At 53.9% G+C, this 23,226-nt stretch overlaps 2 protein-coding genes across 2 annotated transcripts; both read left to right on the top strand.

Annotated features, from left to right (window-relative positions):
• Positions 1 to 2,300: 2,300 nt before the first annotated feature.
• ST6GALNAC2 (ST6 N-acetylgalactosaminide alpha-2,6-sialyltransferase 2) lies at positions 2,301 to 22,409 on the top strand. The gene is made up of 10 exons (XM_039476836.2): positions 2,301 to 2,898; positions 8,488 to 8,548; positions 13,239 to 13,413; positions 14,418 to 14,586; positions 15,000 to 15,138; positions 16,925 to 17,028; positions 18,762 to 18,845; positions 20,027 to 20,126; positions 21,495 to 21,669; positions 21,783 to 22,409. Exons 1-9 carry the CDS (start codon positions 2,774 to 2,776, stop codon positions 21,660 to 21,662), a joined length of 1,125 nt encoding a protein of 374 aa, XP_039332770.2. The 5' UTR covers positions 2,301 to 2,773; the 3' UTR covers positions 21,663 to 21,669; positions 21,783 to 22,409.
• LOC141581904 (testis-specific serine/proline-rich protein) lies at positions 17,035 to 18,761 on the top strand. The gene has a single exon (XM_074389002.1). It carries the CDS (start codon positions 17,898 to 17,900, stop codon positions 18,759 to 18,761), a length of 864 nt encoding a protein of 287 aa, XP_074245103.1. The 5' UTR covers positions 17,035 to 17,897.
• Positions 22,410 to 23,226: the final 817 nt, after the last annotated feature.

Below are 23,226 nucleotides of genomic sequence, written 5' to 3'. Positions count from 1 at the left end.
AAAAAAAAAAAGAAGAAGAAAGAAAGAAAAAAGTAACACAGGTCTCCAGGGATGGCCTTTTAAAATAGCTGAATAGGTGTGCAGCTGATACAGATCTGAGCCTCAGATGGAGACCAGTTCAGGAGTCACAAACAGAAAACTGGTTGTTGAAACCATGAGAGCAAAGAGTCACAAGCTGGAGGTATCTGGAGCTCAGATGCAGCAGGATTAGAACTGGAAAATGTGGGCTTCCTTTGGAAGGATGATGGTTGCTAGTGGCTTCGGTGGGTACAATTTCAATGGCATGATAGGCAAGTAAGTCAGATGCAAAAAGAAGTGGAAAGAGAGTAGACTTCTCTCTACCAAGAACTTGGATGAAAGAAAAAGAGTAGCTGTGAAGGGGGCAGCTCAACGCGGTTTTTTCTTTGTTCTGTTTTGCTTTTAGGTTGAGCTATTTGGGGCATGCTCATAGGCTGTGATAAGGACCTTGCAGAGGGGACAGGAAGGGCTGCAGAAGAGTGGGAGGCCACAGTGAAGAGGCTGTCTCTCCCTGGGACGAGGAGAGTCTAGAGCAATAAGGTGAGGGCGTGTGGGCGTGCTGTGAGCAGAGGGACTCACTGCTTTTTTGTTCCAGGCTCTGTTCAAGAACGTTGGTATAGCAGACTGCCTTGGAAGATAAAGTGCCTCCCTCTGGAGCAGAGGGCAGATTTCCTCACCATCCAACATAATGAAGATAATGTCTCCTTCTTGGACAAGGGTAGCTTTCCTTGCAGCCCATTATGAAAGATTCTGGTTCCCTTATCTCAGGGTTTCTCAGCTGTGCTGCAAACCCACTGTGTTTGCAACACCCGCCTGGGCCCCTCTGGCTCTCATGGGACTTGAGTAACAAAAGTGACACAAGCATGATGCCTATGTTGCTTGCTGTGCCATGAGTAATAAAGTCCTTTGTTTCTGATCCATTAGTCTTGTGTCTTCTACCAGCAACCGCAGAACTATGGCAGGCTCATGATTTAGCTTATAAGTAGAGCAAAATCTGCTCTACTTACTACTCCAGGTGGGTGGATAGGAGACTATCCACCCACCTGGAGTGGGTGAGGGGAGTACTGCCATTTGAAATGAAAGTCTTGACATCATAAATTCCAAGTAGTGCCCATCTGCAGGGTAGCAAGTGGGCCTGGCTCTGCTGAGCAGTCTTGCGGTGAAGGAAAGAACTGGCCCAATGTGACTCGGGCTGTGGCCCTTTGTCGCCAGAACGCCCTCCCAGCCCAACCCTCCCAGCCCAAACCTCGCGCTGCCGGGACCCCGCAGCCTTTGTCTGGGTCCAAGGGGCCCTCCCGCCTGCCCACGGGCGACCCGCCCCAGTCTCAAGCGTGGTGGGCGACCTCCACGTGGTTCCTCCACGAGGAACCCGGCCTCGCAGCAGGAGGTGAGGGGGGGTGGGGGTGAAGGAGCATCACCGTCAGAGTTCCGCCTCCTTCAGATCAGATTCAGATTCTCAGAGAGCGTGAACCCTGTTGTGAACAGCACGTGCCAGGGATCTAGGTTGCGGACTCCTTATGAGAATCTAACTCATGCCTGATGTTCTGAGTGGAAGGGTTTCATCCCCAATTCCCCTTACTCCCAACCCCTGTCCGCGGAAAAATTGTCTTTCAGGAAACCAGTCCTTTTGTGCCAGCAAGTCTGGGAACCTGCTATGCTGGACCTTTCAGGTGGTCTCTCTGGCCTCGTTTTGTAAAAGGAACTCAATGCAGGCCGGGCGCGGTAGCTCATGCCTGTAATCCCAGCACTTCGGTAGACCGAGGCGGATGGATCACAAGGGAGTTCAGCCTGGCCAAGATGGTGAAACCCGGTCTCCACTGAAAAAAAAAAAAAAAAAAAAAAAAAAAAAAAAAAAAAAATTAGCCGGGAGCGGTGGCAGCCTCCTGTAATCCCAGCTACTGGAGAGGCTGAAGCAGGAGAATCCAGGAGGTGGACGTTGCAGTGAGCCGAGATTGCGCCACTGAACTCCAGCCTGGGCGACAGAGCGAGACTCCGTCTCAAAAACAAAAAACAAAACCCCAAGGCGACTGAGAGGCGTGGCCACCCTGGATGGTCACCAAATAATCGCTGACAGCCTCAGCTCCCCTACGCATCCCACCAAGGCAGGCTCCCCACCTCACCACTTTTTGCCCCCTCTACCGTCAGCCCAGAGACTGAGCTGTCGGGGTCTGCTCCTCCATCCTGCCCGTCCCCTCCCCAGCTGTCCTGCTGTCCGCCGACTGGCAGAGCTGAGGGTCCTTTGGAGGGAGCCAGGCAGATCTCCTCCTGACCACCGCCCACCCGCCACGGAGTCTGGAAGCCGAGCGCAGAGCCCGGAGCCCGCAGAGCGCAGCCAGCGCGGCAGGTGGAGCCAGGCTTCTCCCTGTGCCTAGCCAGGAACGCGCGAGGAAAGCGCCCTGCCCAACCCGAGACTGGCGGCCTCCCGGGGCTAGGCGCTGGAGAAAGCGCAGTGCCAGGAGTGGCCGCTGCCGGAGTCCCCCGGGGCAGGGGGCAGGGCCAGAGGACCTTGCGCTCCCGGCACCGGGCGACACTCCAGCCCCGCGGGACCCGCCGCCCAGCCCCCGAGGGTGCAGCTGCGTCTGGACACCCGGCCGGGGCCAAGAGGGAGCTGCCGGGCGGGGAGGTGCCGCGGGCACCGGGCGGGCAGGGCGGGGCAGGGCAGGACGGCCGCCTCCGCAAGTCCCACCCGGCCCACCAGGGCCTCTGTGCTCTGCCCGGGACGGCTGCGGACCCGGCGCTCGCGGGCCGGGGCTGTATGGGGCTCCCGCGCGGGCCGTTCTTCTGGCTGCTGCTCCTGCTCGCGGCTGCCTGCTCGGGGCTCCTCTTTGCCCTGTACTTCTCGGCGGTGCAGCGGTACCCGGGGCCCGCGGCCGGAGCCAGGTAGGGGCTGCGGCGCGCAGAGCGGGAAGGCGCAGGGGCGACCAGGGCGCGGGGAGGGCGCCTAGCCCAGGGCTCCCCAGCGGCCCGCAGCCCTCAGCCCAACCTTCGCGTGGACCCCTCTGGGGCGGCTCACAGCGAGGACTCGGCCCGTGGCCCTTTGTTCCCAGAACCCCCACCCAGCCTAAACCTCTCGCTGCCCGGACCCCGCGGCCTTTGCCTGAGTCCAAGGGGGCCCTAGCCCCCTGCGCACTAGCGACCCGCCCCGGTTGCCCTTGTTGGTGAAGTCCCCCTGGCCCTCGACCTGATTAGTACAACTTTCTATTGTCGAAGTCTGGCTGGGTCCGCGACGCAGAGAAAAACTACCCTTTTTCCCGGGAGTTCTCCCCCAGTGACGTCTGATTCTGCTTTTGGGGCAGGGACCCAAGTGTCCGGTTTTCAACTTCCCGGGGACCCTCGGCCGAGCCGCGGCCAGTCGCCTTCCCCGCCCGCTGCGGTCTCTGCCCGCCCGGCGTCCGCTCCCTTCTCCCGGCCTCTGCTCGCAGAGTCTCGATAAGCCCCGGACGGGCGCGATGCGCGAAGAGGCGGACGCGGGGGCGATCAGGGGGCGACTCCTGGCTCCATCCACGCTCTCCTCCCCTCGCCGCCTCCTGCGCTCCACGCCCTCCTCCTCCCTGGGCACTTTCCTCTCCTTGGTGCCCCACGAGGAGAACGTGGGAGCCGGCCTCTAGCAGGTGGTGGTTCCAGGGACTGATGAAGCGGCAAAACTTGAGAAAGGCGGACCGAGCCGTGCGGAGTCTGGGTTCGGGAGGCGGGAAGGGCGCAGCAGCCTCAGGGAGAGGCCTCCAGCCCCAGCCCCAGCCTTTCCCTTCCTGGCGCTTTTCCATCTGCACGCCCCCCACCAACCTTGCTGGGGGCCTAACGGGATGAAAACAAAATAAGTATCTGGTCTCCACAGATGAAGTCAAAGACACATCAAAAGTTGCAGACGAATGTGAAACAGCTTGCCAGTGATCAGGAGTCCAGCGCTCTTAGAGCAAAGGGTGCTCTGGCGGCGACACCTGGAATTCCTACGTCTCCTTGTAGTCAGGATTGCGTAATGAGGGTTACGAAACCTGACACGGGTTAAAGGCATTAAGGATGCCTTTGACGGTGACTTAGCCTGTAGTCCCAGCACTCTGGGAGGCGGAGGTGGGAGGATTGTTGAGGCCAGGAATTCGAGGCTGTAAGCTGTGATTGCACTACTGCATTCCAGCCTGGGCGACCCAGTGAGACCCTGTCCCATAAGAAAAGAAAAGGGGGCCGGACGCGGTGGCTCACGCCTGTAATCCCAGCACTTTGGGAGGCCGAGAAGGGTGGATCACGAGGTCAAGAGATCGAGACCATCTTGGCCAACATGGTGAAACCCCGTCTCTACTAAAAATGCAAAAAACTAGCCGGACGTGGTGGCACATGCCTGTAATCCCAGCTACTTGGGAGGCTGAGACAGGAGAATTGCTTGAACCCAGGAGGCGGAGGTTGTGGTGAGCCGAGAATGAGCCACTGCACTACAGCCTGGGCAACAAGAGCGAAACTCCGCCTCAAAAAAAAAAAAAAAGGAAAGAAAAGAAAAGGAATCTTTGTCACTTTTATGTAAAGATGTTTACAACACGAAGTATCTCAATGCAAAGAAATAATACATGTTTGATGTGAGCCTGGGCAACATGGGGAAACCCTGTCTCTACCAAAAATACAAAAATTATCCTGGCATGGTGGTGCATGCGTCTGGTCCCATCTACTCAGGGAGCTGACACAGGAGGATCCCTTGAGCCTGGGAGGTCGAGGCTGCAGTGAGCTGTGATTGTGCCACTGCACTCCAGCCTGGGCAATATAGTGAGGTCCTGTCTCAAAAACTAATTTTAAAAATTCGAGGTGATGAATATAGTAATTAGCTGGTTTGATTATTGCACATTTGCATACACATATTGACATAGCACACTGTATGCTGTACATATGTGCAAGTATGTACCAATTAAAAATAATTTTACAAAGAGGAAGAGACCTGATCTAGCAGCTCAGCCCCATCCGCATGTGACTTCCTGCCCCACTAACACCAAAGCCCTCTGGCTGCTCTGGACCACTGCTTATGGGGAAGCCCTGCTCCACAGGAGCAGAGGAAAATAAAACAAAAATTCACCAAGTGTGGCTCCTCAACCTTGGACTTAGCCCCCACAACTGTAAGAAATAAATTACTTTTCTTATAAGAATAATTTTTGCGGACAGTCTCACTCTGTTGCCCAGACTGGAATACAGTGGCTCTATCTCGGCTTACCGTAACCTCCACCTCTGAGCTCAAGTGATTCTCCCACCTCAGCCTCCCCAGTAATACATTTTTTAAAAAACACAAATTAGGCTGAGTGCGGTGGTTCACACCTGTAATCTCAGCACTTTGGGAGGCGGAGGCGGGCAGATTATGTCAGGAGATCGAGACCAGCCTGGCCAATATGGTGAAACCCTGTCTCTACTAAAAATACAAAAAATTAGCTGGACATGGTGGTGTGTGCCTGTAGTCCCAGGTACTTGGGATGCTGAGGCAGAAGAATCTCTTGAACCAGGGAGGCAGAGGTTGCAGAGCTGAAATTGCACCATTGCACTCCAGCCTGGGCGATGAGACTCCATCTCAAAACACACACACACACACACACACACACACACACACACACACACACATTAATTCTTTTGTCTGGGTGCGGTAGCTCACGCCTGTAATCGCAGCACTTTGGGAGGCCAAGTCAGGTAGATCACCTGAGGTCAGGAGTTTAAGACCAGCCTGACTAACATGGTGAAACCCTGCCTCTCCTACAAATACAAAATTAGCTGGGCGTGTGGTGGCACATGCCTGTAATCCCAGCTACTTGGGAGGCTGAGGCAGAAGAATTGCTTGAACCTGGGAGGCAGAGGTTGTGGTGAGGTGAGATGGTGCCGTTCCACTCTAGCCTAGGCAACAAGAGCAAAATGGTCTCAAAAGAAATTATTTCAAGATATCTAATACAACTTTAAGTATGAATTTTACTGTACTTCTATTATACTGCAACAATTTTTTTTTTTTAAGATCTTCCCCCTTTTCAAAAAGTAGTATGACTCAAGCACCTGGCCCTTTCCTGCTGTTTCTCTGTATTCGCACTGTAGCATAAACCCAGTGCGGAGCAGGTCAGGACTCAGCCTTGCTGTGGGAGGTGGATATTTAGTCTAGGGGAAAGAGTGGGAGGTGGATGGCATTCTGGGCAGAGCCAGCAGGCCGCACGAGCTTCTCCAGCTAAGGACTGAAATGGACATGCCTGGCTACAAGGGAGAGTCCAGGAAGACGGGCAGCTGGGAAGGATCCATGGAGCCCAAGGAGGGGCTCTTTGTGCAGATCAGAGTGGAATTCAGTCTGGGAATTTCCTCACAGCAGAATCTGGCTCAGTGACTCCCAGTCATGAGGATTTCTATTAAATGTTGTTGTTTAACAGAAGAGAGAGTGAGAATCAACATGGGGCTGTCAGTTACTGTCAACGTTATGTTTTTAAAAAGTGAACATTTTAGGGCTATTAGAATACGAAGGCAGGGCACGGTGCTCAGTGCTTGGTGCTCATGCCTGTAGCACTGTGGGAGGCTGAGGCAGGCAGATTGCTTGAGCCCAGGAGTTTGAGACCAGCCTGGGCAACATGGTAAAACCCTGTTTCTACTAAAAAAAAAAAAAAAAAAAAAAAAGCCAGGCATAGTGGCACATGCTTGTAGCCCCAGCTACTTAGGGGGCTGAGATGGGAGGATCACTTGAGCCCAGGAAGTCGAGGCTGCAGTGAGCCAAGATCCGCCACTGCACTCCAGCCTGAGTGACAAAGCAAGACTCCATCTCAAAAAAAAAAAAAAAAAAAAAGAATATTATCTAAGTTGTGAGTAAAATTAGCTTGTAGAAAAACACAGCACATGGTCCGTACATCTTCTGAGGCTGGTAAAACCTCCCAGAAGGGCATGTGCAGGCTGGCCCCTTCCTACCCCCTCACAGCTGCCCCAGGCACATGGATTCCTGAGAGGGAGAATCTGGAAGGCTCAATGGTAGCGGGACTGGGAGAAGTTGCTGGGCACCAGGGATGCTCTGGGGTCGAACCAGGCCACCCTGAGGGTGGGGAGTTCAGGGCAGCACAACTGCACCTTGGTGGCTCCCCACCCCCTCCTTTATAGTTCTACCCCTCCCCTCTCAACTCTGCCCTGTTCTGCAGCTCCTCCGCCAGGCTCTCGAGCCTGGCTGCACAGCAGAATCACCTGGTTGGGATAGGAAGGCAGGGATTGGACTCACCAGTGCCCGCTTCCCACCCCAGAGCATTAAGATGAGAATATCAGGAGTGGGGGCTGAGCAATGGGGTTTTCCAAACCACCCTGGGGGTTCTCATAGGCAACCTAGGCTGAGCACCACTGTCCTAGCTCCTTCCCAGAGGGGGTCATATTGCGCTTATGAGCAGGAACTATGGGATTACGTGGATGGACAAGTCAGAGGGAGAAAGGGAGGGAAGGGGGAAGGAATCAACCCTGCTCTCTCCAGGCCATGCCTCCAGGGTCTTGTAGGAAACCCAGAAACCACAGAAAGGCAGATCCTGAGTTCCCTTGTGGCTCAGCTGCCACCTGGAAGCAGGTAACAAGAGGCCTTTGTTTCTCTTACAAACTGCCAACCCAGAGTCCCCTCCACCTGCTTCCTGTGGCTGCTGGAGGGAAGGGAGGGGTCTGAGAGAAGCCTGGCCACCCTTTTGAAAGGGGAAGGACCCCTGTTCCTTCCTTCATGTTTTCCTTCTGCCCCATCAGGGCCCACCTAGTGCCCGGGAATTGGGAACTGGGAGGGGACAGTCACTTACTGCCCTCTAGAAGAGACACTAGTAACAGAGGCTGCCACAGCAAGATCCTTTCTCTTCCTCCTTTAGGTAAGAAGAGCTAACATTTAGAGGACATTTTTTATATGTGCCAACATACGCTCCCTGTTTGAACCCTCCTAACAATTGAAGGAGCTCAGTATGATTATCACTATTGTACAGATGCAGAGACTGAGGTTCTGAGAAGTTCAGCAACTGCCCAAGATCACACAGCAGCCAAGTGGTGGAGTCAGGTTGCAAACCCAGGGAGTAAGGCTTCAGAGTTGTCTGAGTCTGTTTTGTGCTGCTATCACAGCACACCTGAGTTGGATCATTTACAAAAAAAACAGAGATTTATCTCTTGATGGTTCTGGAGGCTGGGAAGTCCCAGGTCATGGGGTCTGTGTCTGGAGAGGACCTTCTTGCTGCATTCTCATAGTGGAAGGCAGAAAGGCCAGAGGGCACTTATGCTCCATCACACCCGGCTAATTTTTTTATTTTTGTAGACATGGGGGTCTCACTATGTTGCCCAAGTTGGTCTCCAACCCCTGGTTCCAAGCAATTCTCCCGCCTCAGCCTCCCAAAGTACTGGGATTACAGGTGTAAGCCACCACATGGGGCACAGGCAGATTTGTCAGCCCCTAGAGCTAAGGGAGTCAGTCAGTCCAAAAGCTTCCAAGGGGTAGGTCTGTGCTGCTGATCCCTGCTTTTTTTCTGCTTTTTCCCCCAGGGACACCACACCATTTCAAGCATTCTTTCAACCCAAGGAATCGAATTCTTGGATAAGAAAGGTACTGTGGCAGTTTTGAGCACCCTCAACTTAGTGGGGAGGAGGGAAGAAGAGCAAACAGGAACATTCTCATGGGATTGTCGGGCAGGAGCTCTTGGGACTGCCCCAAGTACAGAGCTGAGCTTTGTCTCTTCAGGGCCTCTGAGACCTGACAAATAGGTTTTCCTGTGCCCCACAGCAGGGAAGGATGAATAAATACATACTCCTGGGGTAGAGACAGCTAAACAGTTTCTGGGAGTCTTAAGATTGTATCTTAAATAGCCCTGTGAATTTTATTTTATTATTTTTATTTATTTTATTTTATTTTATTTTTTTTTTTTTGAGGCGGAGTTTCGCTCTCGTTACCCAGGCTGGAGTGCAATGGCGCGATCTCGGCTCACCGCAACCTCCGCCTCCTGGGTTCAGGCAATTCTCCTGCCTCAGCCTCCTGAGTAGCTGGGATTACAGGCACGCAGCACCACCATGCCCAGCTAATTTTTTGTATTTTTAGTAGAGACGGGGTTTCACCATGTCGACCAGGATGGTCTCGAACTCTCGACCTCGTGATCCACCCGCCTCGGCCTCCCAAAGTGCTGGGATTACAGGCTTGAGCCACCACGCCCGGCGCTATTTATTTATTTTTGAGCTGGAGTTTCACTCTTGTTGCCCAGGCTGGAGTGCAGTGGCATGATTTCGGCTCATTGCAACCTCTGCCTCCTGGGTTCAAGTGATTCTCCCGTTTCAGCCTCCTGAGTAGCTGGGATTACAGGCATGCGCCACCATGCCAGGCTAATTTTTTTGTATTTTTAGTAGAGACGGGGTTTCTCCATGTTGGTCAGGTTGGTGTCGAACTCCTGACCTCAGGTGATCTGCCTGCCTTGGCCTCTCAAAGTGCTGGGATTACAGATGTGGGCTACCACGCCTGGCCAGTCCTGTGAATTTTACACTCTACTCTTCAAAATACCTACTTCCTATAAAAGTCACATTTAAATTGCCCACCCCGGAGCAAACTCCAGGCTCTGGAAAGATGCCCTTGCTTGTGCAGAAGGTTTGAGAACCTTCAGGTTCCTGCCTCATAACGGTAAGTAGCAGATAGCGTTGCCCGCGTTGCTTTTAGGACTTTACCTGCATTCTCTCATTGAAGCCTCACAGCCACCCTAGAATGTGGCCCTTGCAAATGGGTAAAATGAGGCCCCAAGAAGTTAAGTACTTCACTTAGGTAGTAAGAGGCAGTACTGGGTTTGAGCCTCTTGTCTAGAACCTGGCTCAGAACCAATGCACAATACAGCCTCCCCCACAACCCCCCCTCCACCCCCGCCACCCCCTGGCTCCACGTGCTGCCGTGAAGCAGGATGGTGACTGTGTTGTTCTGGATTAATACAGGCTTAAGTGGTGTTTTCCGTGCCCAAGAGACTAATCTGGGACACGCTGACAGGGGCCTAGCAGAGAGAAAGTTCACTGCATGCAAGAGCTTAGTGACAGCCAAGCTGTTCAGAGACGCAGCAGGTAGCCCTGGGCAGGTGATGGGGGCCCTGTCTTCAGAACAGAGGCCGACTGGGTGTGGTGGCTGTCGCCTGTAATCCCAGGACTTTGGGAGGCCAAAGCAGGTGGATCACGAGGTCAGGAATTCAATATTAGCCTGACTAACATGGTGAAACCCTGTCTCTACTAAAAATACAAAAATGAGTGGGGTGTGGTGGCATGAGCCTGTAGTCCCAGCTGCTCAGGAGGATGGGGCAGGAGAATTGCTTGAACCTAGGAGGCGGAGGTTGCAGTGAGCCGGGATTGCACCATTGCACTGCAGCCTGGGCAACAGACTGAGACTGAGATTCCGTCTCAAAAAAAAAAAAAAAAAAAAAAAACAGAGGTCAATGAACACTTGGCTGGCAGGCTGAAGGGAGGCCTTAAGCACCTTATGAGTGCTTGGACCAGGTCATCTTGAAGCTTCCTACAGTATTTTCCACCTTGACCCTTGAGCTGTTTGATGCTAACTGATATATGTCCCCACCTGGTCTAAAACAGAGGATTTGAGGTGGCTTTTGGACACATATAAGAAGGCAAAAACTGCAAGGTGCAGCTTTTATCCCCTGGATGTGGTGGCAAAGTTTCCTTCTTAGCTCCAACCACCAGGAAGCTCAGAACCAGATTCTAGCCCATGTCGCCCACTTTGTGACACGTTTTTACCTGCACTTACTTCACATTGTCTTATTTTTCTTTCTTTACTTCTCCTTCCCTCATTTCCTCATTTTATTCTATTGTATGTTTTTGCCTTCTTAACTGTAATTTTTCTTTTTTTCTGAGACAGAGTCTCGCTGTCCCCCAAGGCTGGAATGCAGGTGCACGGTCTCATCTCACTACAACCGCTGCCTCCCAGGTTCAAGTGATTCTCCTGCCTCAGCCTCCCTCGTAGCTGGAGCTACAGGTGTACACCACCACACCTGGCTGATTTCTGTATTTTTAGTAGAGACAGGGTTTCACCGTGTTGGACAGGCTGGTCTTGAACTCCTGACCTCAGGTGATCTGCCCGCCTCAGCTTCCCAAAGTGCTGAGATTACAGGCATGAGCCACCGCGCCCCGCCGTGCATTTTCTTTTGCATAATTTTGTCAGTGGAAACTCTAGGTTAACATAGAAACCACACCCAACTCAGCAGAGCCATGTAGGAACACACAAAAAGCACACAGAGGCGCACGTGAGATCTCCATCAGCTTCACCAAGCATGTTATGGGTTCACCCGCGCTAGTGAGCCTGGCGGCACAGTTCCCTCTGGTTCCAGACAGCCTTCTTCCCACCGTTTTACAATATCGCACAAACTGCCCTCTTCCGACACACACTACCACACCCACTTCTACATTAATCTCAAGCATTCCTTAACCATGGGACATCTATAAGATGATGCTTCTGTCTTTCTTTGATATTTATCTTTGGTTCTATGCATTCCTGACAGTTTTTCAGTGTTATGTCACTCATCCCATTTTCTCCTAAGCCCATGGTGTTTCTTTTTTTGTGTTTATTTTGTTTTGTTTTGTTTTTGAGATGGAATCTCACTCTGTCACCCAGGCTGGAGTGAAGTGGCATGATCATAGCTCACTACAGCCTCAATCTCCCAGGCTCAAGCAATCCTTCCACCTTAGCTTCCCAAGTAGCTGGGACTACAGGCCTGGGCCACCATGCCTGGCTAATTAAAAAAAAAATTTTTTGGCCAGGCATAGTGGCTCATGCCTGTAATCCCAGCACTTTGGGAGGCCAAGTTGGGGGCAAATCATGAGGTCAGGAGATTGAGACCAGCCTGGCCAACATGGTGAAACCCTGTCTCTACTAAAAATACAAAATTAGCCCGGCATGGTGGCACAAGCCTATAGCCCCAGCTCTCTAGGAGGCTGAGGCAGGAGAATCACTTGAACCTGGGAGGCAGAGGTTGCAGTGAGCCCAGATCACGCCACTGCACTCCAGCCTGGGCAACAGAGTGAGCCTCCGCGTCTCAAAAAAAAAATTTTTTTTTTTTTTGCAGACATGGGGTCTTGCTATGTTGACCAGGCTAATCTTGAAACTCCTGGCCTCAAGTGACCCTCCAGCCTCAACCTCCCAAAGTGCTGGCATTACAGGGGTGCGCCCCCACGCCCAGCTGCCCCATGGTCCTGACTGCATAGCTTTGCGTAGCATGGTGATATTCAGCCACTCATAAGTTGCGTTATAGCAGAAATGACTGTACAGCTATTTCCCACTTTGTCCTTTGATCAAACCAATGGCTTAACAAAGAGCCCCATTCAGGAGTAATAGAAGGGCCACCCAGGCCATGACTGTGTGCGATTCTGACCTTGTGAGGTTGTGCGCAGCAGACAAGGCTGGGCCTGTTTCCTGACCTCACCCTCCCTCAAGGCCCGCGAGTACAGAGGTGCTTTGTTCCTTCCCATTGACTGCTGGAACAGAGGGACACAGCCTGGGGGGCTTTGATCCACAGAAATGGAATCGTCACAGTTCTGGAGCCCAGAAGCCCCGAGTCAAGGTGCTGGCAGGGCCACGCTCCCTCCGAAGGCTGGAGGAAAGCCTCCCCCGCCTTACCGCAGCTCCGGAGGCTGCCGAGGCTCCTTGGCTGCAGCTGCATCACACAGATCTCTGCTTCATCATCACTTGGGCTCCACATAGGGATACTAGTTCAGCCCGACCTCACTCTGTGTGACCTCCTCCTCCTAATTCCATCTCCTAGTTTCAACTCCAGTCACATTCCAAGGGTGGGGGTAATGAATTCTGGGGGAACACTTCCACTCCCTAATGGCACCAGTGGGAAGAAAGACCACCAGCAGGAAGAAAGATCTTCCTGGCAGCCTGTTGACACACAAGTCATGGTGTCCCAGCGGAGTTCGGCTTTGCATGCCGGCTGATGTCTTCCGCTCAGCCCAGGCTCGAACTCCTCCACCAAAGGGCGGGCAGGTCAGACCCACGCATCAGAAAATGCCCCAGAGTTTGCTCAAGTGTGAGGTGAAGGAGTAGGAGGCCAGAGCCATCAGGCCAAGGGGACGTGGCCTCTGGGAGAAGGCAAGCTTTCAGACTAAATCCAGAAAGTTCCCAGACCCCCTAGCAGCCAGCTCAGTTGAAAAACGCCAGGATGGCCCCGATCTGAAGGGGACAGGGTAGGCTTTCCCTCACAACTCTCAGCTTCCCTGCAGAGTCTGCGGGATCCCACCCACCCCAGCCCCTACCTTCTCACCCACAGGCCCAGGCCTGCCGACACCTGCTTCGCCTGGCCATTCAGCGGGACCCCCACTTCCGTGGCCTGTTCAATCTCTCCATTCCAGTGCTGCTGTGGGGGGGCCTCTTCACTCCAGAGCTCTGGGACCGCCTGAGCCAACACAAAGCCCCATATGGCTGGCGGGGGCTCTCTCGCCAAGGTAACCTGCACCCACGTCTCTCACCTGCCTTCTGCCTCAGCTTCCCGCTCTCGGCCCTGAGGTAGGCCAGGCCTCCCTGCCCTCATGGCCGGTGATGCAGGGCCTCCCTGACCCCCCTCCCCTCCCAGAAGCCCCAGCTCTGCAGCTCCTGCCTCACCTTCCTCCTCCATCCAAGCACCTAGGGGTCCGTGAGGGGGCTGGGGCTGCCCCGCTGGGCCCTCACCGTCCTGGGGCCTCCTTGGCAAGAAAGGCTGCAGCATCCACTGGTGGCCGAGGACAGGCTGTGGGGGCCTCAAACCACCTCACTCACAGTTGCTGCTGCAGGACCCCCCACACTGCAGGCCGAGAACCCCCTCTACATCTCACCTGCTCCCCAACCCTACAGGCTTCCAGTTCTTTTCTTTTGCAATATACAGTCTTTTTTTTTTCTTTTTTTTTTGAGATGGAGTCTCATTCTCTCACTCAGGCTGAAGTGCAATGGCACAATCTCAGCTCGCTGCAACCTCTGCCTCTCAGGTTCAGGCGATTCTAGTGCTTCAGCCTCCCAAGCAGCTGGGGTGACAGGTGCCCGCCACCATGCCAAATTAATTTTTGTATTTTTGGGTTTCACCATGTTGCCCAGGCTGGTCTCGAACTCCTGACCTCAAGTGATTCACCTGCCTCACCCTCCCAAAGTGCTGGGATTATAGGTATGAGACACCTCACCTGGCTTCTTTTTTTTTTTTTTTTTTAAAGCCCTGAGCACACTTCCCTAGGAATACAGTCTTAAGAGGATAAGTTATTCGGGTTCTTAGGACAAATGAAGGCCCCAAGCCCCCTCTTCCACTGTCAGCTTTTCAATTTTCTCCCCCCACAGACATCTCCTTCCCCTCCCTCCCTCTGTGCTTCTGGGGAGGGGCTGGGTCAGGTCTCAGGGGAGGTAGGACACCAGAACCAGCCTATGGAAGGTCCCAGGTGCCCTTGATGCCAGCCCTCTTCATGGCTGCCCCCATCCATACCCACAGCCATTGCCTCCACCCTGAGCCTTCTGAATGGCACAGAGAGCACCAAGCTATTTGCCCGGCCCAGGGAGCCCCCTCCCAAGTGTATCCGGTGTGCCGTGGTGGGCAACGGAGGCATTCTGAATGGGTCCCGTCAGGGCCCTAACATCGATGCCCATGACTATGTGTTCAGGTATGAGGGGCAGGGGCCGGGGAGCGGGGAGAGAGAGCTGCCTGGAGGGTGGGGGGTGTCTCCCCCAGGGGCTGTGGGCCATGGCAGCAGTGGCCTGGGCAGCTCAGCAGTTGTGACGGGCACACGGGCATGGACAAGGCAAACACAAACAGTAGCCCCTGAGGATGGAACATGGGTGTCCATGCAGGGGACCCAGGAGGAAGGAGCCGCCAGGGCCAGCTCTACTCACAGGCATCACCCCTTGAGGTCTGGAGGAGTGGGGGTCTGGCTGGCAACTGGGCACTGGTACTGCCATGGGCAGAAGAAATGGTCATACAGAGGCAGGGGGACAGGCCAGGCAGAACGGTGGAGGTGGAAGTAGAACAGACAGCCTGGGGTAACCACAGAGCCTGATGGGCCTCTGTGCCGACCAGACTCAATGGAGCTGTGATCAAAGGCTTCGAGCGCGATGTGGGCACCAAGACTTCTTTCTACGGTTTCACCGTGAACACGATGAAGAACTCCCTCATCTCCTACAGGAGCCTGGGCTTCTCCTCCGTGCCACAAGGACAGGTAAGGCCTCTGGCGGGCATGCCACTGCTGCTGACAATGGCACCATTGTTCCTGGAGTCCCCTCCATGGGGGGCCTGGTCAGTGGATACAGAGGGTGTGCCAGGACTCTGGCCGCACAGGACGGCCACTGATGGTGAGGGAGGATCTGGTCCTGGACTGCTGGCTGATTCAGGCAGCACAGGACTCCTCTGGAGTGTGGGACATGAATGGCTAGCATCGACCCAACGCTCGTGACTTGCCAGGTACTTTACAGAGACCATGTCAACCCATGGTTTTACTGGAGAAGGGATAAAAGCCTGGTGCCTTTCATTCAGTAAGTCAGCGGTGGGGTCAGGATTTGAACCCAGAGTGCCCACCCCCCAGAGCTGGCATTCTTTGGGGAGCTCAGCCTGTCCTAGCGACTCCCAGGGGAAGGGGATTTATGGAGTTCCTTCTCTGTTCCCAGCATGTTACAGGGCACACACATGGTCACCACAGCAGCCCTGAGAGGGACCATTATACCCATTTCCAGATGACAAAGCTGAGATGCTGAGAAGTTCAGGAACATGTCCAAGTCACCCAGCTGGAGCTGTCAAAACCAAGGCCCCTCTGACCCCAGCACCAGGGTGGTTTCCATTTCCCCGCACTGGCCCCTGGAAGAATGATGTGTGACCTCTCAAAATCTCACAACAGCCCTATGTTGGAAACTGAGGCTCAGGGACACAAGGGACGTGCCCCCGGTTGCAGTCAGTACATGGGAGCCAGCATCTGGTCCTGCCTGCTCGTCTCCAGTTTCCTCCACCCACAGCCAGGGGCTGTAAGGGAAAGCCTCCCTCCTCAGGGCTGCAGGTGCTACATGCAGGGTTAGGGGGATCCCAGGGAAAGCAGACCCGCGGTGCTGGAGGGGCTGAGCTGGGGTTTTAGAAGCTTCCTCCCCTGACCAGGGTCTTAAGTAGTATCCTCCCATAGTGTCTGCGCCACACAGAGTCCTCACACTAGAACCTCTCTTGTGAAGTAGAACAAAATGGGTCAACTTTAGTTTTTGTTTTTTTTTTTTTGAGATGGAGTCTCGCTCTCGTTGCCCAGGATGGAGTGCAGTGGTGCGATCTCAGCTCACTGCAACCTTCACTTCCCAACCTCCGCCTCCTGGGTTCAAGCAATTCTCCTGCGTCAGCATCCCAAGTAGCTGGGACTACAGGCATGCGCCACCACTCTCAGCTAATTTTTGTATTTTTAGTGGAGAAAGGGTTTCAGCATGTTTGCCAGGCTGGTCTCGAACTCCTGAACTCAAGTGATCTGCCCGCCTCGGCCTCCCAAAGTGCTGGGATTACAGGCGTGAGCCAGCGCACCCGGCCCACTTTCTTTTTCTTTTTTTTTTTTTTTTGAGACGGAGTTTCGCTCTTGTTACCCAGGCTGGAGTGCAATGGCGCGATCTCGGCTCACCGCAACCTCCGCCTCCTGGGTTCAGGCAATTCTCCTGCCTCAGCCTCCTGAGTAGCTGGGATTACGGGCACGTGCCACCATGCCCAGCTAATTTTTTGTATTTTTAGTAGAGACGGGGTTTCACCATGTTGACCAGGATGGTCTATTAGAAAAGTGCATGAGCGTTAAGTCCAGCCTATACTCCAGGGGATGGCAATTAGGTGTCACCTCCTGAAGGAGCATCAGAGGATTCGTGGACATACACTGAACCCAGCACAGTACCTCTGGGTGGGAATGAAAGGCATTGCCTCCCGTCGGCTCAGGGGGCATGGAGGGCTACACCTGGCCTGCTTCCCCTCTGGGCCCCTTGTCTCTGTTCCGACAGGACCTGCAATATATCTTCATCCCCTCAGACATCCGAGACTATGTGATGCTGAGATCGGCCATTCTGGGCGTGCCCGTCCCTGAGGGCCTAGATAAAGGGGACAGGTGAGCCACCGGGCAGTGGTGGTGTGGGGCATGCCGGAGGGACAGGGGTGCTGTGGTCAACTCCCTGATGGGGTAGGAGGAGGTAGGTGAAGGGCAGCAAGAAAAGTCCTAAGAATTCAATCATCCCCAATTATTCACATAACTCAGCACTGGGAAATTCTACTTTTTGTCTACTCCTGGAAAGCCCAGATGACACTCCGAGTCCCCAGTAGCCCTCTGTGGGCGGGAGAGGCAGCTTTTCTGAATGGGGCGAGCATGCCAGGCTCCTTGGTTTCAGGTTGCTCTCTCCCTGCCCAGCCCAGCCCTTCCAGGTTGGAGGCTGGGCCAGGTCTGCCGTCCCACTGAGCACACTGTGAGTCGGGGCCAGTCCCTGCCACTCCTTCTGGTGGGCATCCTTCCCAGGGCACTGCCCATGAAACCGGAGAGCAGGCTCGAGGCCCAGCCTCCTGAAAGGCAGAAACAACAGGCCCTTTGTCTTCTCTCCCACCTTCCTGCACAGCAGGCCTGGGGCCAGCCCTCTTGAGCCACATGCTGACCCTCATCTGACCCTCCTCCTGGGGATTCTGAGACAATTTCCTGTCCCTGAGATCAGGTCCCTAGAAATCGAGTCCGCTGCTGTGGCCCAGACAACCAGCCCTCCTGTCTCAGGGGTCTCCATGAGGGCATCTTGCCCATCCCCCACAGAGCAGCTTTACAGGTGGTCCTTTATGGACAGGGGCTCTAAAGCCAGGCCCACCCTGCCCCCGCCCCGGTGATGATGCAACAATTGCTCCCACTGCTGGTCTGAGCTGGGCTTTGTGACACGCTGGGCCTGGGCTCTCTGGGGCTGCCTCAGAGACATCGGGTGGACCTACACCTCCCCAGCACCAATGAGCTCCCCCTCCCACACCCCTAATCCGTCCCCGACCCAGTCTCCCTCCCAGTCCCGTTCCAACAACATTGTCAACCCTCCAGGCCAGCAGCCCCACGAGAGCTCCGGAGGCTCAGCCCCTTCCCCAACTCGGGGCACTCCCTCCCGGCCCCCCTCCCACCCTTCCACCCCAAACCCCTCACAGCCCTCTTCCCGGGCTTCCTCCCTGAACCCTAGTCCTCAAGTGCAACATGTGCCCCGAGGGACCGCCCAAACCTCCACTCCACCCACCTCCAAATCTCCTTCCCAGTCTGGGCTCAAATCCCTCTCTAGAAACCCCTCCCTGACCCCCACTGTACCCAGATCCCCCTTGTACAGCCCCGCCACCTCATCTTCCTATATTGGGCCAACTCGGAGCATCCCATCCTATATCACCCCCTATGTTTCCCGCTTTCTGAAGGAGCCTCCCTTTTTCCAGCCCCCCACAGCACTACTTCCCCAAAACCCATGCTTTGCCTGTCCCTGTCCCTGCCCCACCCAGAAGCCCTCACCCCCTCCTGACTCGCTCTACTTACCTCTCCTTCCCCCACCCCCCCACCAACCCCAGTTTCACTGCCCCTTCCCAACTCCCCCCGCTCTGTTCACGCCCCCCTCCTCTCTCTCCTACACCCCACCCATCGAGGTCCTGGTGAGCGGGAAGCCGCACGTGGTCCCCACCTCGCTGCCTGCCACCTTCTACACCCCCTTCTCCCGCTACTACTCCCACCCCCGAGCCTACCGCTCAGGGTACCGTGGCTACTCCGGCACCCCGACCCTCCCCTCCATCTCCCCCTTGCAATACGACGGCTCTGGGCGCTCTGTCCACTTCCATCACGGGTTCTAGGCCTCACACCTATTTCGGATCAGAAGCCTCTGCCAGTAAATTCAAGCTACTACATCCGGACTTCATCGGCTACCTGACAGAGAGGTATGGAGCAGGGTGGTGGTGGGAGTGGGGGCGGGCAGAAGAACGGCTTCCCCTTCCTTCCCCTTACACACCCACCCCACACCCAGGCAGTGCCCTTCCATGACCCCACGCACTGACCAGTAACCAGAGTTCCACTGTCCTGAGTGCCGTGTGTGAAGCTCTGTCACTTCATTTACTGTTTTATTTAGCACCCTGATAGACGGAGTGTGATACAGGTCAGAATCACCTGGAAACAGACAAACCCAGGATAACTCGAGGTTTATTTATTAGGGACTACTCACAAAGGCACAGACTGGGACTTGGGGGTCATGAGGTGCACAGCAGCAGTGGGGCCGTCAGCAGCAGGGTGTCAGCACCTTCAGGCCCAAACACAGCCAACCGAGGTGCGGGGAGGAACCCGGGGACAGCCTCCACCCCCTCCCGCCAGGCGTCTCAATGTGGATTGCATCTGGTCCTCATTTTGGGTTGTCACAGGGTGGTGGGGTGAGTACCACTAGTGGGCAGAGGCCAGGGATGCTGTCAGCAACGAAGAACCACCTGGCCCAATATCAATTATCAACAGCACTGTGACTAAGAAACCCTGCTGTGGACCAGAGGCTCGAATCCCAGGGCAGGGGAACAGCTGGAGGGGTGCATGGATCTGGGGAGGCAACTGAAGCCCCAGATGGTCCCATGCCACAGAGAAAGACAGGCTCAGAGACGACAGGGGATCGGCCTGGCAAAGTTTGGATGTGAACTCAGGCCTGAGGGCAGAGCCCGTGGCCACACCCTGGCCCCACTCTTGGGCCCTGTGGGTACATCCATCACGCCAGTGGGTCCAGTCACAGGGTCTGAGCTCCCTGCCCCTCACATGTGATTCCTGCTTAATCAAGATGTGGGATAGACAGGACCTGCAGTCTAGGGCTACAGGCCACCCAGGCCCTTGGCAGTGTGGTTACTTAGTAGCTTGTGGTAAAAACAGACTGTCGGCGAAGGGGGAAGGATCTCACCTGTGCTTCCTCTTTCTCACCCCCACCTTACCTAAGGTCTCAAAGAGCTTTGCATTTGGACCAAAGAAAGGATTGACTGGAGTAGAAGGCCCAGAGGTTTTGAGGTTTTCCCTCCTATCCCACTGTGTAGCTGTGAAGTGTGATGATACAGACGTCGGGCTAGGGAGCCGAAATGTTTCTTTTTGCTTCCAGGTTCTTGAAATCGAAGTTGATTAACACAAACTTTGGAGACCTATATATGCCTAGTACCGGGGCTCTCATGCTGCTGACAGCCTTGCACACGTGTGACCAGGTAAGAGGCCTTCTCTTCCAGAAGCCTACGGCAGCAGAACCCAGCAGGATCCCCTGATATCCCTTACCCTCAGACCTGCGACTCTGGCCTCTGTTCGTGGAACCCCCAGCTCCAAGAGTGTTGGTGCTGCCCACTTCCTTGCCGTCACCTGGGCCAGCCTTGCCTTGGCTCCTGACATCTGCCCCAGGCTTCCTTCTTTCTTTGCTCTTCACCAAGGCAGCCACTCAATATGGTATTTAAGGCTCAAGTCATCTAACTGCCCTTCTGAAAGCCAATCTCTTCAACACACTGGGCCAAACAGGGCCATTCTTCTATGGGGACATCCTAGAGCTGGGGTGGGGCAGCAGGTGTAGCCTCCCACACACAAACACTTTGAAATCACCCTAAATCATTCCTGATGGGATTTGCCCATGTGAACCTCATGGAGACAGGGGCTGAGCGGCAGCTTTCAAGGAGAGGCTGTGGCCCATGCTAAAGCTGGTTTGCAGAGCTGGAGGCCAAATGCCACTCCATGACTCAGGCCTACACCTTTTCCTTTTTTTTTTTTTTTTTTTTGAGACAGGGTGTCACTCTGTCACCCAGGCTTAAGTGCAATGGTGTGATGATCCTCCCGCCTCAGCTTCCCAAGTAGCTGCCCGTCAGCTAGTTTTTACTTTTCACAGGGACAGGGTCTCACCATGTTGCCCAGGCTGGTCTCAAATTTCCAAGCTCAAGTGATGCAGCCACCTCAGCTTTCCAGTGTTGGGATTACAGGCATGAGCCACCACACTAATCCTCTGTCTATTTTAATACAACAGTAGCAGGACGTGGTGGTTCATGCCTGTAATCCCAGCGCTTTGGGAGGCAGAGGCGGGTGGATCGCCTGAGGTCAGGAGTTCAAGACCAGCCTGGCAAACACGGTGAAACTGGCTCTACTAAAAATACAAAATTACCCGGGCGTGGTGGTGCGTAACTGTAATCCCGGCTCGCAGGAGGCTGAGGCAGAATCACTTGAACTTGGGAGGCAGAGGTGACAGTGAGCCAAGATTGCACCACTGCACTCCGGCCTGGGCAACAGCGAGACTCCATCTCAAAAAAATGCAGGAGTGTCTTAACTGCAATCCCCAGTTAGGATGGGGAGTAGTAATGGGCTTTTGCCTCCACCCTCAAGTTCCAAATGCAGCTGTCAGTCACCAGCTGTGCAAGTGGGGACAGTGAGTCACCGCTGAATCTGTCCCCCCACTTGTATGTGGGAATAAGCCCTAGACCACTTCCTACATCCTCGCCTTAGCAAGGGGACACCTTTCTAAACTCATGTCACGTCACACGAGTCTGTTTGTACACAGTAGATGCTCAATAAATACTAACCCAATGACTACCCTTGCCCAGGTCAGTGCCTATGGATTCATCACAAGCAACTACTGGAAATTTTCTGACCACTACTTTGAACGGAAAAAGAAGCCATTGATATTCTACGCAAACCACGATCTGTCCCTGGAAGCCGCCCTGTGGAGCGATCTGCACCAGGCCGGCATCCTTCAGCTCTATCAGCGCTGACGCCAAGGTACTGAGCCTTTGCCTCTTACAGAACGGTGGCCCTGATCCTCTCAGGCAGCCAAAAGCCTTTTTCTTAACTTCTCCATCTTGAAAGTCTTCACCTTCCCTTCTTTCCAACAGAAGGCACTCGGGGGAACTGACGACAGGAGGCCTGTTCAGTGCAGGACACCCCAGCCTGTCCTTGGCTCATCCAAGGAAACTCCTCTATGCAACTACAACAATACATCTCAATTTTGGCCAAGGGAGGACGGACTGTTTTGCTGGATTTGCACCGGGCAACTTGATGTCAGTGGAGTGCTCACCGCGATCAAACAGCAGTCCAGGCAAGAAGCCAAGCCACCCGCTGCAGCTCAAATCCTCTGGTGGGGCATCCTACCTGAGGCTCAAGTGATTCAAGGACTCCAGGATACCTCTTAAGAGCCTTTCTGAGAACATGCTAGACTTACCTCTGCTCCATAATAAAGTGGGAGACCAAAAGGCAGAATGTAACTGGAGACTAGGTAACTGTGCACACAACGGAGCACCAGTCTGTCTTTTTTTTTAGCTGGGTAGAGAAATCATGTAAAATGCAGGGCGTTTTAGTATGGAGATCACTCAGAATTCAACAACACTGGAGAGGTCTGGCACTGGATGGGGGTTAGATGCTTAGCAGCCTGCCTGCCACTGAGGGAAGCCCCATTAGAAACATCACCACCTTGTCACCAACAGGATGACGACGCTACCAGCTAATAAACCCTCATCCTCGTATCATGGCTGCAGTGAATTTGAACTTAGCTGACAGTAATTCCTAATTTTATTGTGCGTGGTTTTAAAGAAGTCTCATCCAAACAAGTTACCACACAGCACTTAACCAAACCCTGGGGTTTAGTCCTGATGACTAAATGGCTTTGCAGTCTGAGATGCTTCGGTGTGCAAGGCTGCGGGAGTGTCTTCACAGGGACAGCTGGCAAGAGCCTTCCCAAGGCAATAGCAATCATGTTGGTCAATTTAGGGCACAGTCTGCTTCTGTAGACTTTGAAATCAGCTTTGAAAAGCTGATTCTATCAACACACTTTACAAGAGGGATGGGGATTAACTCAGTCACCAGAAACAAAACACCACTTCAGAAATTCAGAGACCTCTGATCAACAGAATAGACATTTGGGCTTTAATTGCCAAAGCAGCTACTTAGAAAAAACCACAGCATTCTGCTGCCTGGACAGCAGGAATTAAGAGACATTTCAGAGCTGCTGGCACCAGCACAGAGCCTCTCAGCTCACTTGACCCTGGCAATCTTAAACAGTTCCTCCTTGGTCTCCATGATAGCAGTTATGTTCTTTTGGGTTTACTTGGTTTGGAAAGAATGTAGTCAAATGTGGAATACATAAGGCAGCCTTCAACAGTCACAGTCCATCCTAGTATCTTATGTAGTGATCTTTTAGTCAAGAAACTTGAGGCTGGTAGTGGGCTTGGAGCCAAAGATCACTGGAGTACAGGAGTTCGAGACCAACCAGGATAACAGAGTAAGACCCCCAACCTTAAAATTTTTTTTTTTTTTTTTTTTTTGAGACGGAGTTTCACTCTT

The sequence above is a fragment of the Saimiri boliviensis genome, chromosome 17 (genome assembly GCF_048565385.1).
Source record: "Saimiri boliviensis isolate mSaiBol1 chromosome 17, mSaiBol1.pri, whole genome shotgun sequence".
NCBI classification, from domain to species: Eukaryota; Metazoa; Chordata; class Mammalia; order Primates; family Cebidae; genus Saimiri; species Saimiri boliviensis.
The sequence above is the reverse complement of the archived record's forward strand: the minus strand, read 5'-3'. Positions and strand labels throughout refer to the sequence as shown.

Coding starts and splice junctions, on each gene's coding strand:
- ST6GALNAC2 (XM_039476836.2), top strand. CDS start 2,774: ATGGGGCTCCCGCGCGGGCCGTTCTTCTGGCTGCTGCTCCTGCTCGCG. Junction 2,899..8,487: donor GGGCCCGCGGCCGGAGCCAG/GTAGGGGCTGCG, acceptor TTTTTCCCCCAG/GGACACCACACCATTTCAAG. Junction 13,414..14,417: donor GCGGGGGCTCTCTCGCCAAG/GTAACCTGCACC, acceptor CCATACCCACAG/CCATTGCCTCCACCCTGAGC.
- LOC141581904 (XM_074389002.1), top strand. CDS start 17,898: ATGAGCTCCCCCTCCCACACCCCTAATCCGTCCCCGACCCAGTCTCCC.